Source organism: Cryptococcus neoformans, chromosome 1 (genome assembly GCF_000149245.1).
Source record: "Cryptococcus neoformans var. grubii H99 chromosome 1, complete sequence".
Taxonomy (NCBI): domain Eukaryota; kingdom Fungi; phylum Basidiomycota; class Tremellomycetes; order Tremellales; family Cryptococcaceae; genus Cryptococcus; species Cryptococcus neoformans.
The window spans coordinates 2,094,804-2,107,489 of record NC_026745.1 but is presented as its reverse complement, the minus strand read 5'-3'; the positions used below and the strand labels follow the sequence as shown (position 1 = coordinate 2,107,489).

The following is a 12,686-nucleotide window of genomic DNA, read 5'->3' as shown; positions in this document are numbered from 1 at the left end:
AAGACTGGTGTAAGAGGAAAATAGCAGCTAAAATGCGTAGGTGGCAAAAAAGCAGTGGAACGAAGTTGAAGAGTTCAATGCAAGTACGAGCAGCCCGTATCAGTACATCATTCAGGTCAAGGTGGCGGAGGGAAAGCTTTTAAGGAGTGCGTCTGACATATCCGCAAAGTACTTTATTTGAACTTGAACAAGTGATGAGTAAGGCGGAGGAAGGAGAAAGGAACGGACATGCAAAAATGCATAATTCCCATGCAGACATCGGGCAGATCAATTTTTTATCTTATCTGACGGGTGCCCAAGCACGACCTTTGTGCCGAGCGGGGGACGTAAGCCTGGACCGCCGCTTGGCGCCGGCGCAGCATGTAAAAAAATTAAAAAAACAGCCTCTTTTCTACGGGATGTCGCCGTGATCTGTGGCTGAGGATTACCTTTGCTGCGTACTCCCTGCTGCATGATGCTCCTTGCGGGCTCGCGGTTCCCTGCCCGGCTGTCCTTTTCCTTTAAATTTGTTTTCGGAATCTTAAGCACGCTGTCGCCAGCCCGACGGCCGCTTGTCCATCGGCAGATCGGGCGCCGTACTTTTTGCCGTATATGAATACGAGTGGCGTTTTGATACACCGTCCGCCCCTCTCTTCCTTCCTTTTTGCTACTGTACATCCGCCCCTTGTGCCACCATTTCCCGAAAAACACAAGCAGAAGAGATAAAATCGGTGAGTGAAAAGAGAAAGTAAGGCTCCTCGGTGCAGACACATGCTCACAGTTTCCGTCAGCCGCCAGCCGAGGTCGCCGCGTCACTACTCCATCCCGGGCATTTTCTGGCCAAAAACAAACCACCAACCGTTGACATTGCATTTCGCAGCTCTTACACAACTCCATCTCTTCCTTTCCTATCAACACACTGAATTTGATACAACATACCTGCAAAGTACACCCCACTCAATTGGTAAATTCACCTACCCATTACCGAAGCGCTACGAATGTCTGCTTCTCCAGGACTCACTGCGGCTGCAGCCGGCCCCGACCATCTTCAAGCCCGCCGTGACGAAAAAGTCATCGACTCCGAGAAGGATGCTCTTGCCCACGATGCTCATGCTGTGAACTCTGGTATACCTTACCCAACAGCCACTGCACCTAATGTCGGAGCACCCACTGTCCCAATCAGCGTTGGTCGCGTTTCGTCGGCAGCCGAAGGAAAGATTAGCCGCTCCTCTATCGCCGCTTCCTCTGACACTCTCCGCAACTCTCCGTTAGAGAAGCCAATCTCCAATGCTTTCTCAAAATCACATCCATACAAGAAAAGCAAGTTCGACTTCCTCAAATCTCGAAAGAAAAAAGAAGAGGAAGAGAGAAAAAATAAAGAAAAAGAGAAGGAGGCCAGTGTTCTTCCTCCAGTTTCGTTCTTTGCCCTCTTCAGGTTCGCTGCACCTCTTGAGATCATTGCCATGGTCTTGGGCCTTGTGCTTGCCGTTGCAGCCGGATCTTGCCAACCTTTAATGACTTTAATATTCGGTAAAAAATCAAGCCTCTCTCGCTAGGTTTGTAGTGGCTGACGTGATCAATTTGCAGGTCGATTAACCACGTCTTTCACGAATTATGCTGTCATTGCGAACCAAATATCCCAAGGGGGACTTACTCCCGAGACGTCTGCGGCTTTACAAGCAGCCAAAGATGATCTCAAGACTCAATCTGGCCACAATGCCCTTTATCTGATGGCCATTGGCATTGGAATGTTTCTAGCGACTTGGCTTTACATGTTCATCTGGAATGTTACTGGCGAGCTCAACTCTAAAAGGATTAGAGAGCGTTACTTGGCTGCAGTGCTTAGACAGGAGGTAAGCTTGTTCTCAAATCAAGTGAGACGAGCTTGACGTGAATGTAGATTGCCTACTTTGATGATCTGGGCGCCGGAGAAGTCGCCACTCGCATTCAGACCGATTGTCACCTTGTCCAAGAGGGAACATCTGAAAAGGTCGCTCTCGTATTCCAATATGCTGGTACTTTTGTCTGCGGTTTTGTTCTAGCTTTTGTCCGGTCACCTCGTCTTGCGGGCGCTCTTGTTTCCATCCTGCCAGTCATCATGCTCTGCGGCGGTATTATGATGACGGCCATGGCCAAATATGGGACTGCGGCTCTTGATCACATCGCGAAAGCGGGCAGCTTGGCAGAAGAGGTCATAGGAAGTATCAGGACTGTTCAGGCTTTTGGCAAGGAAAAGATCTTGGGTGACAAATTTGCCGATCACATTGAGCAGAGCAAGATTGTCGGTAGAAAAGGCTCCATCTTTGAAGGCTTTGGTTTGAGCATCATGTGTAAGCGCCGTTCACCTCTACATCCCTACATTTTCGCTTATGATAATTACAGTCTTCGTCATCTACGCCGCTTATGCCCTCGCCTTCTTCTACGGTGGCATTCTCGTCAGTAACGGCCAAGCCGACTCCGGTATCGTCATCAACGTTTTCATGTCCATCCTCATTGGTTCCTTCTCCATGGCGATGCTTGCTCCCGAGTTGGCTGCTGTCACCAAAGCGCGAGGCGCTGCTGCCAAGCTTTTCGCAACTATCGACCGTGTACCCGCCATTGATTCCGCCAGCGAGGAAGGTTTCAAGCCCGATGGCCTTCGCGGTGAGATTAGCTTTGAAAATGTCAAGTTCCATTATCCGTCCCGACCCAGCATTCCTATCTTGAAGGGCTTCACTACTACGTTTGAAGCCGGTAAGACTTTCGCTCTCGTCGGAGCTAGTGGAAGCGGAAAGAGTACTGTCGTTTCTCTTATTGAGAGGTTTTACGACCCCGTTAGTGGTGTTGTGAAGCTTGACGGTAGAGATATCAGGTCGCTTAACCTCAATTGGCTTCGTCAACAGATTGGTACGTATGGCTGACTCCTATGAGGCCCGTATCCTGACAGTTTTGTATAGGTCTTGTATCTCAGGAACCCACTCTTTTCGGTACCACCGTCCGCGGTAACGTCGAACACGGTCTCATCGGCTCCAGATATGAGAATGCCTCTCTCGAGGAAAAATTTGAGCTTGTGAAGAAGGCTTGTGTCGATGCCAACGCCCATAATTTTATCATGAAACTTCCGCAAGGTTATGATACCATGGTTGGTGAGCGCGGTATGCTGTTATCTGGTGGTCAGAAGCAGCGAGTTGCGATTGCTCGTGCTATCGTTTCCGACCCTAGGATTTTGTTGTTGGACGAAGCTACCTCTGCTCTTGACACTCAGAGCGAAGGTATTGTGCAAGATGCTTTGGACAAGGCCTCGCGAGGCAGGACTACTATCACCATTGCTCATAGGTTATCGTAAGCGTTCTTTGTTGCTGATTAGAATCATTCTCATTCATGTTTTTAGTACCATTCGAGATGCCGACAGAATTTACGTGATGGGTGGTGGCGAAGTACTGGAGCAGGGTTCTCACAACGATCTTCTCGCCAACGAAAACGGTCCTGTGAGCTATTTTTTTTTTTTTTGCCTTTTATGCCCCATATACCTGCTAATGCTTACTTCGCTATAGTACGCACAACTTGTCAACAATCAAAAACTTGCTCAAGAAGCTGCTGCTGAAGCCCTCCAGGTGGATGACGATATCGAGGACCCTGACGATGCCGTTTTCATTGGCGGTTCTTCGCCTATGCAAGAAAAAGACAAACAGCTTCATCGCGCAGTGACTGGAAGGTCTTTGGCCAGTATCGCCATGGACGACATCCAAGCCAAGAGGGCGGAGGAAGTCGCAGGTGAGGACAAGATACCTTCAAGCTTTGGTCTGTATGCCAGGCTGTTGAGGATGAATTCCGCCGATAAATTTATATACATCATAGGTGAGAATGGCCGCTCATAGGATTTGACAATATCAAATTGCTGAATCTTCTGTTTTAGCGTTTATCGCCGCCATCTGCGCAGGCATGGTTTATCCTTCTTTGGCCATCCTCTTTGGCAAAGCCCTCTCCGACTTTGAGATTCAAGATCCTGCCGAACTTCGACATGCTCTCAGTCGCAGTGCGTAAGTGGTCTTGCCTTCTTTTTAAATTGCATTAGCTAACCCATGGCATCAGCCTGTGGTACTTTATCACTGCTCTTGCGGCTGCATTTGTCATCTTCTTCCAAAGTGCCGGCTTCTCTCGCGCCGGTTGGGATTTGAACGGTGTCTTGAGAAAAAAGTTGTTCACTGCTACTTTGCGACATGACATCGAATGGTTCGACGAGGAACGCAACTCTGTAAGTGACTCTCCTTTTTTTTTGCTTTTGCCGGGGGTGCTGATATTATTCAAGACTGGTGCCGTCACATCCAACCTTGCCGATCAACCTCAGAAGGTGCAAGGTCTGTTTGGGCCTACTTTGGGTACAGTCGTCCAGTCCTGCGCCACTCTCATCGGTGGTTGTATTATCGGCTTGTGCTACGGTCCTCGTACGTTACTTTACCAAGCACTGTCTAACAATCTAACGTTTTGAGGTAGTTCTCGCTCTGATCGGTATCGCTTGTATCCCCATCCTTGTCTCTGGAGGTTATATTCGTCTCAAGGTCGTTGTACTCAAGGACCAACGTATGAAGAAGCTCCATGCCGCTAGTGCACATCTTGCCAGTGAAGCTGCTGGAGCCGTTAAGACAGTAGCCAGTCTTACCAGGGAGAAGGATGTAAGGAGAATCTATTCTGAAGCTCTTAAAGCTCCTATGAAATTAAATTTGTGAGTGCTTAAGTTTACATCAGGATCCTGCTTACAGAAAAATCAGCCGTACTTCTATTAAATCCCAGTGTCTCTTTGCGGCGAGTCAGGGTTTGACTTTCTGTATCATTGCTCTGGTCTTCTACATTGGCGCATTATGGATCATCGATGCCAAATACTCCACTGCTAGTTTCTATACTGTCTTGAACTCCATTGTAAGTGTTTATTCTGTGAACCCACTCCTTGACGCTAAATTTTTCTAGGTCTTTGCGTCTATTCAAGCTGGAAATGTCTTCACCTTCGTCCCGGATGCGTCCAAGGCCAATTCCTCGGCCGCCTCCATCTTCCGAAGCATCGACAATGAACCGGCTATCAATGCTGAATCTAATGAAGGGAAGGTGCTTGATCACAAGCACGTCGTTGGTCATGTGCGAATTGAAGGCGTTCACTTCAGGTATCCTACCAGGCCGGGAGTGAGAGTACTGAGGAATTTGACTATTGATGTTCCTGCCGGCACTTAGTAAGTCAGCTCGACTGCAGAATCTTTTGATTTTCTAACTCTTTTTAAGTGTGGCACTCGTTGGTCCTTCCGGTTGTGGAAAGTCTACCACTATTCAAATGCTGGAGAGGTTCTACGACCCTTTGGCTGGCCGTGTGACTTTGGATGGCATCGATATTAAGGAGCTCAACTTGGCGAGTTACCGTAGCCAGATCTCCCTCGTTTCTCAAGAACCTGTAAGTAATGAGCTAACAGGTAAGGACGTTGCTGAATTCCTTCTTAGACCCTTTACGCGGGTACAATTAGGTTTAATATTCTTTTGGGCGCGAACAAGCCCATAGAGGAGGTGACTCAGGATGAGATTGATGCTGCCTGCAAGGATGCCAATATTGTGAGTTTAACGTCCGCTATGGACGAGCAATACTAACTTCTGCTTTAGTACGACTTTATCGTGTCCTTGCCAGATGGTTTTGACACCGAAGTGGGTGGGAAAGGCTCTCAGCTTTCTGGTGGTCAAAAGCAACGTATCGCTATCGCCCGTGCTCTCATTCGAAACCCTAAAGTCTTGCTCCTTGACGAAGCTACGTCCGCACTCGACAGTCAGTCAGAAAAGGTCGTTCAGGAGGCACTTGATAAGGCAGCCAAGGGTAGAACAACCATTGCGATTGCTCATCGTTTGTCGTCAATTCAACATTCTGACCGGATTTACTACTTCTCTGAAGGCAGGGTAGCCGAGCATGGAACACATCAGGAGCTTTTGGCCAAGAAGGGTGGCTATGTGAGTGTTCATCTGTCCATTTTCATTCACGGGCGGTGACTAATTTTTGCAGTATGAGCTGGTTCAAATGCAAAACCTGAGTCGTCAATAGACAGCGCTTGATTGAGCGTGATCTGAAGATAGATTCGCAGGAATTTAGTGTCACTGGTTATCAATAAGGTTTAGTCATTGGTATAATCTGTCTGTAACTTGATTTTCATTTCAATCATTTGCCATTCATGCGTTTTGACGCATTGCATCTATGTACAAAATGTTGTCTTTACATGGCTAAGATATCTTTCTCAGAGACTTAATGGCTAGCAATGCAACAACTCTAGCTTTTCCTCCTTTTAAGGCGTAAGAAAGGGCTTGTTGGTATTGGTACAACAAAAACCACAACTCTGCCACTGGTTACTGATGACCAGCGGCGGTTAAACGGTTGAACCATGGTAGCTAACATATGTAAACAGCTGAAGAAGGAATAATTAGCGGTTGAAGCCTCGCCTGATAGCCAGTAGTTAGCCACTCAAAAGAGGTTGTGAATTCAGGCGCTTGCAGTGAACCGAGGAGACCAAAAAATCAACGAGCAACAAGAAGTAAAAACTCATTACGGCGGATGATGGTGGAGTGCTTTACTTATACAAGCTATTTGATTGCAACTAGTAGTTGCCTGTGTCATAAACAATGAACAATGAGCAACAGGGAGAGAAAGGTTATTACACCAGAAAAAGACTTGAGATTTGCTGAAGGAACAACAATAAAAAGAAAACAACGGAAGGCTTGACACTAGTAGACATCTCAAACTGTTCATCATTGGCACCCGTAAGGAGATGTGAGAGAGGTGATGAACCGAACGGCAAAAAGGGTTCAACGTGATTTATGAATCAATATCATGGTCAAACACGATAATGGAGGATCATGCATGGTAAGAGGCCAAAGCAAATAATGGCAGGTAGTACTGGCCTGGGTGGGGGTACGAGAGCAGGCAGCCAGCAGCAGAAGTACATCAATATTCGGATCGGAATATCTTTGCCACCAATTGACATGACAGACAGCGAACAGCTGATTTATTTATTGATCTTCCTCTTGATTGTGCGAAGGTATACTATCTTGATGAGATGCGATAGTGCATCTTCAAGCCTCATTTCAGCAGCTGAGAGACATGGTCGAATTTAGCCGGTCGGAACATCTACTACGAGACCCATCGTCGGCGTTGTCAAATAGAAATGCCCGTTGGCATTGGATAGAATGATTGAGCTGTCCATTGTCCATGAGCCATGATGTCAATATGCACCATGCAATTACACGCGATAACAAAAAGAATGCTGCGTCGGGAGATTCTCATTCATGTTAAACAACCGAGGGGAAAGACAGGTACCGTAGGGTGACGCGATCGAGGTTCGGCCGCTCGCGCGCCGAGCATATGCGTCGTCTCAAAGAGGTCCGGGCGCAAGGACGGATGAAACACCATCATCGTTGTCTTTTTATTCCATACAACGTCTCACAATCACGACACGCCGTCGACAAAGAGCCGAGTAACAGAGCCGTCGGAAGCGCTGTTCTGGACCATCAGATCCTCGGGACATGTATCAAGTTGAACTATATGAACAACGACACTGCTTGGCCACCTGGTAGCAAAAGGACAGAACAAAAGAGCTGGTTCGTTGACCTACAAATGATTGTTTTCTGCTGCATTGCGGGATGTCACTGCTCCTGACGGTTACATACGACTCCCTTAATGGAGCTGCCTTGTTTTCTTTTGGCCGTGCCTCCACCTTCAACCTCTACCCTCTCCATGCGCGTACCAATTTCAAGCCCCGAACAGCTCACGACGTTCCCAGATGTCGAGATTGTTAGCCCTTGATGGAGGACAGTGCGCTGAGACACAACCCCTTTGGTGGCGGGCACCAGAGCGCTATTTTGATAATTCCAAAGGACGTTCTCGCATGAGGAAGATGATCATCAGCCGACTGTTCCCTTTGTTTTGTGATATAAAGACAATCCTGCTCTCCGAATCATCCCCTTTCTTCATCAATTTTCATTCGTCCATCACAGCACCGACCCGTTTTCCTTCCTTCCTTCCTGAATCCCGCCTCATTCTTGCCACCAGGCTCCCATATTCCAGATCTTTATAGGGTTACCATATCTAAGTTACCAGTCACTCTTTCTTTCAACCAAGGCGACACTTCTTCCTACCCTAAAAAAGCACCGTTAGACATCATGCTCGTTAGCAACATCTTTGCTCTTCTCGGTCTCGCTTCTTATGCCCATGCCAACGGAATCTCCTTGGCGATGGGTACCAGGATCAATGTTGGTGTTTCTACCTCGATCACTGCCAAGGCTTCCGTCTCCGAGAGGAACTCTTGTTCTTCCCCTGGTGACTTCTTCACTCAATTGTTGGACAATCCTCTGTGCTCTTCCCCTCATACTCGGACCACGTAAGTTGGATTAGGCGATGATATTGATAAGTGGTTAACGTTTGGGTACAGTCCTTCGTCTGATTTGACATGCCCCTTCAATTGGTTCATGCACAAGACTGCCAAGTGGTAAAACCTTTTCTTTCACTGATACTCGATTTTCCACTCACCTTAGTTTAAGCTGTATCCCACAGACCGAGGTTGCCCCTTGCGACTGTGGAGAAGGTGAATAATTCTTATGAGTGTAGTCAACTACTTCTGACATTGCACTCAGGTTACACTTTCAACGAGAAGACCAAGAAGTGTGTCAAGAACGCTGGTAGCTGTTCCGGCCATCAATGGTGGCACCAACGATCTAGTTCTTGTTGCGACAACTCTTGGCACACCAGTCCTCCCAAGGGATCATGTCCTAGTGGTATCACTTGCCCCACCAACTGGTTCTGGCACAAGACCCTCAAGAAGTGCAAGCCTCTTCACCCTCGTGCTCCTGAACCCGATTGCGATAACTGGGACAGCCACAAACGTGAGTTGGTTATCAGGTTATTGTTACTGTCTGTTGACGTTACTCCATAGAGTGCTGCGGTTCAGGAGGGTCTTCTCCTTCTCAAACGGCCAGCAAGGGAAAAGGTGCGCAATTGTTATGGCTGAAACGATGTGAACATCGCTGAGTCGCCTGCAGGCAAGCGAACTCTCCAGGCCCGTCAGCAACAGACTCTCTACCCGCAGACCGAGCTTGACAGAATGTATTGCCCTGGGTCTCTCCATGCTTGGTAAGTAGCACAATTGTAGATGGCTTCAAGTGGCTGATTGGTTTTGCAGTACCGTTAACAGCGGTTCCGGCGGTGAATGGGCCTACGAATGTGTCGACTTCGCTACCGAGCTCGAGTCTTGTGGTGGTTGCTCTTCCACTGGCGAGGGCCAGGACTGCACACAGATCCCCAATGCCTTTTCCGTTGGTTGCGAATTGGGTTCTTGTGCTGGTAAGCTGCTCGTTTTTGAACGTTTTGGATCAGTACTCACGATTCCCATAGTCTACAGCTGCAAATCTGGCTTTCGTCTCAATGGCACCGAATGTATCGCTGTCTGAATATTCCTCTTGAGCGTTCCATAGCAAGGCTGTCTTCATCCTCCAAAAGCTGGTATAAGCTCCGTATACCGTATATCGTTTTAGGTTAACTGCCTGCTGTCTTGCCCGACGTCGTGTCGCGCGCGTCGAGGCGATGAAGTAGGGAACAAGGACATTTTTTGTATATATCACTATATTAATGATTTTATATCGGATGAATTGTGCGTATCATACGTTTGTCTCATGTCGGCGCGTGAGAGCGACGAATGAAGAATGAGAGATGATTGATGGATGAAGAAGATGGAAGATGAAGACGGAAACAGGAAGATGGGAAGCGAAGAATGGCGAAGTTAGACGCAAATAGTTGCGTTCCTGCCAGCGCAGACGTGTTTTGGCTTTGCGCACCCTGACGCTGAGTTCTTCCAGATCCAGATAGCTCCAGGCCAAAAACCCTATATTATCCCATGCATTCTTTTCATCATCAACGTTGTTTTTGTCGTCCAGCAACTACTCTTTCAATAATCGTGCAAGCTGAGACCGCGACACCCGCCTAGAGCACCCATCATTTCAATCGAGCACCATATTATTATTCCCTTGCCGCACTCTCGATTACACTCTTCCCACAACTCTGCCGTCTCTCAGAGATCTCCATCTCGCCATTCTCTCAGTCTTTCATTGCGTGCCATGTCAGTCCAAACCCACCTTCCACCATCGCACAGCCCCGCCTTCACCTCCAAGACAGCATCAGGGTCGTATTCTGCTGCTGAAAATGGTAATGGCCCCTCTTCTTCATCACAACGCTCGCCTCCATTATCGCCTAAAAATCCGCAAGCCATTTTGACTCCCAGTCGAGGTGGAGATCATATAATGTCTATCGACAGATCGCCCTCAAGAGGACCTGCAGCAATTTCAGACGGTCCGGGGTGGAAGAAACTGACGCCGCAGAGGATTGGTAGAGCGATCGGCGCTAGGTTCATGAGAGCTGCGAGACGAGGGAATCTTCCATTCTTGTTCATCTTTTTCTCGTGAGTCCTTTCGCACGCACCTTCTTTTTTTTTTCTTATCCCAGGTCCTCAAGCTAAAAGGTGGGTATGATAGCTGCACAATAGTATTCTTTTCCGCACTTGCGGGCATAGGCTACCAGGAACCCCGGCCGGTCGATTCTGCAGATGTGTCAACCGTACCCACTGTGGCTGCCGGACAAAATGGTGGTTTCAAGTTTGGCGGGCCCGTGTTTGACCCTGCGAATGACAAACTGCATCTTGAGAAAGTGATGGCGGAGCAGAGAGAGCTGGAAGAAGCCTGGGCGAGGAAGAGGAGGCCAAAGGATGTGAGTACCGTGCAGTCGTTTTTCATATCATACTCTAGCGTTATGCAGCAGCTGATTGATCTTGTCTTTTTTTTCAACAGGGTGCATGGATGAGGAAGCAACGTGATGACAAGGCCATTCGTCGAATTCCTACCCCGACAACAAAAGTTACAGCAATGGTAGAGACTGCTGTAGCACAATTGACGGATAAGAGTGATGACTCTGCGGAAGGTGTGGTCAAAAGAGAGGAGGCGTCCATCGCTACTGCTGTAAAGACACAATCCGCTACGGCTACTGATGTTCCGAATGCTTAGAAGAATAGGTGGACAATCATACTCATAGAAGAGGTAATGGGTAATGAGGTTTATTTTCTAAAGATTTACAACCTTCTTGGATGCCTGGGGTCATTTTCATTCCGTTATAAATATAGAGTTCTGGTGTGTTTACAGATAGATGTTTATCTTGCATATGGAGCTTTCAATGTTTGCCCCGTACATGTTCACTAGAGCCGAACCAAGGAGCTAGACGCTGTATAACTGCAAGACGACTGTTCGGCTTGTCAAAATAAACGTTATACATATCATGCAATAATAGGTGAAGAAAACAAAGCCATATCCCGAAACTACTCTACCGTCATCTACCAAAATCTTTTTACATGCAAATACGGTAGGTAATGTACCTAAACCGGGGGGTTTAGCCCACAAACACTCAGTAGGAGAGGCGTTAAAAACGACTCACCGTCCAGCAGTCTCACTCGCTCGCTCAATCTTCATAACCTGTCCTCTCTTCAAGCCGTAGTATTTGGCCACGGGGTCGGTGATCATGATACGTGGTAACTGAGTCTCCTTCAATCGGCTAAAATAGCGCTACGTCAGCGGATGATTCCTGAATGGCGGGCGAAGGATGGAAAGGAGGACTTTGACGCACTATCGCTTAATGAGAGCAGACTTTTCTTCGGGCTTCATGACGGTGTGCTTGGGAACAAGGAAGTGTTTGGTGATGTTGACGAGAAGGTCGGATTCGGGGAAATCTTCGAGGTGGTATTCAGATTGCATTTCTTGTAATGTCTGTTTTGAGGAACCCGACCCGTCAGCTGGCGTGCGCTTTAAAGACGAAAAATGGGGCCAACAACACACCTTTTTGGCTGCCGGTGACATCTTTTCACTCCAGATGATGATTCCTCGCCTAGCGCCCATCTTGTCCATAGAGCCAATAAAGCTGAATTATCACAGAGCCGTCAGTCCATGCTCTACCTTCCGAGGCGAAGAGATGCGTACGTCTTCATAGAAGCCTTGCTGACATTCTTGTCCGCGCAAAAGTACACAAAGATCTTATCGGTGTTGTCGCTTTCGTGAATGGCATCAAAACTCATGTTGGAACGACTTGAAGATTTGTCAGCTTCCGGCTATATCTTCGATATATGGCGAAAGTCCCCCTGGCATGGCGGCAAGTTTATAAGGATGAGATACACTCACTCGACAGATCCAGTCGCACCATGCCTGTCCTTGAACTCTTCGAACGAAACATTGATCTCATAATCAGCAAGCATGTATCCCTAATGATCATTTCCTGTTAGCAAATCACATTACTAGCTCTCTCACCCGGATGAAGACAGAGCATTGAGTTCCATGACTCACTCGATCTCTAACCATCTCGTGGACGGTTCGGGAAACACGCCATAATCTAGCTAATTCTCGGTTCGCTTCATGGGACATTTCTGATGGAAGATGATTGATTCTTGTGGTAGTGGATAGGTTGGTGCTAGGCGGGAGAATGTGGTTAAAGCTGATTTTTTGGGATATCTTTAGAGGTGGATAGATGCGGAGGACGAAGGGGACAGCGATTGACAACATTTTGCGGCGGAAATAGGCCTGCGCTTTGTAGATGACTGTGAATCGGAAATAGGCGCACAATAAACCATGAAAGGCGGTTCGGGTGCCTTTTGCTGGGGCACCGGGGCTAATTTTCGGATGCCGAT

General features: G+C 47.8%; 4 protein-coding genes and 1 non-coding gene; 3 read left to right on the top strand and 2 right to left on the bottom strand.

The window, feature by feature from the left end:
- The first annotated feature begins 428 nt into the window (after positions 1 to 428).
- On the top strand, positions 429 to 6,263 carry CNAG_00796 (ATP-binding cassette, subfamily B (MDR/TAP), member 1). XM_012191576.1 has 18 exons: positions 429 to 710; positions 771 to 1,509; positions 1,567 to 1,832; positions 1,880 to 2,309; positions 2,362 to 2,865; positions 2,916 to 3,300; positions 3,350 to 3,446; positions 3,513 to 3,816; positions 3,875 to 3,998; positions 4,051 to 4,213; positions 4,268 to 4,403; positions 4,453 to 4,681; positions 4,728 to 4,875; positions 4,924 to 5,180; positions 5,230 to 5,395; positions 5,443 to 5,550; positions 5,599 to 5,937; positions 5,990 to 6,263. Exons 2-18 carry the CDS (start codon positions 978 to 980, stop codon positions 6,026 to 6,028), a joined length of 4,227 nt encoding a protein of 1,408 aa, XP_012046966.1. The 5' UTR covers positions 429 to 710; positions 771 to 977; the 3' UTR covers positions 6,029 to 6,263.
- A 563-nt stretch (positions 6,264 to 6,826) lies between these two features.
- Positions 6,827 to 9,712, bottom strand: CNAG_12117. The gene is made up of 4 exons (XR_001045404.1): positions 9,354 to 9,712; positions 8,504 to 9,304; positions 7,590 to 8,452; positions 6,827 to 7,532 (listed from the first exon to the last, which is right to left on the bottom strand). It is a non-coding gene; the product is annotated as a hypothetical RNA (non-coding RNA).
- CNAG_00795 (hypothetical protein) lies at positions 8,137 to 9,562 on the top strand (the record flags this gene model as incomplete). The annotated part of the gene is made up of 8 exons (XM_012191575.1): positions 8,137 to 8,354; positions 8,406 to 8,462; positions 8,515 to 8,558; positions 8,608 to 8,856; positions 8,907 to 8,960; positions 9,013 to 9,103; positions 9,153 to 9,313; positions 9,365 to 9,562. 8 exons carry the CDS (start codon positions 8,137 to 8,139, stop codon positions 9,418 to 9,420), a joined length of 930 nt encoding a protein of 309 aa, XP_012046965.1. The 3' UTR covers positions 9,421 to 9,562.
- A 161-nt stretch (positions 9,713 to 9,873) lies between the features above and the next one.
- CNAG_00794 (hypothetical protein) lies at positions 9,874 to 11,307 on the top strand. XM_012191574.1 has 3 exons: positions 9,874 to 10,424; positions 10,498 to 10,729; positions 10,810 to 11,307. Exons 1-3 carry the CDS (start codon positions 10,084 to 10,086, stop codon positions 11,020 to 11,022), a joined length of 786 nt encoding a protein of 261 aa, XP_012046964.1. The 5' UTR covers positions 9,874 to 10,083; the 3' UTR covers positions 11,023 to 11,307.
- CNAG_00793 (DNA-directed RNA polymerase I, II, and III subunit RPABC1) lies at positions 11,172 to 12,561 on the bottom strand (the record flags this gene model as incomplete). XM_012191573.1 has 7 exons in its annotated part: positions 11,172 to 11,387; positions 11,447 to 11,563; positions 11,636 to 11,775; positions 11,845 to 11,926; positions 11,986 to 12,090; positions 12,184 to 12,263; positions 12,346 to 12,561. The coding sequence occupies 7 exons, from the start codon at positions 12,559 to 12,561 to the stop codon at positions 11,360 to 11,362; spliced, it is 768 nt and encodes a 255-aa protein (XP_012046963.1). The 3' UTR covers positions 11,172 to 11,359.
- Positions 12,562 to 12,686: the final 125 nt, after the last annotated feature.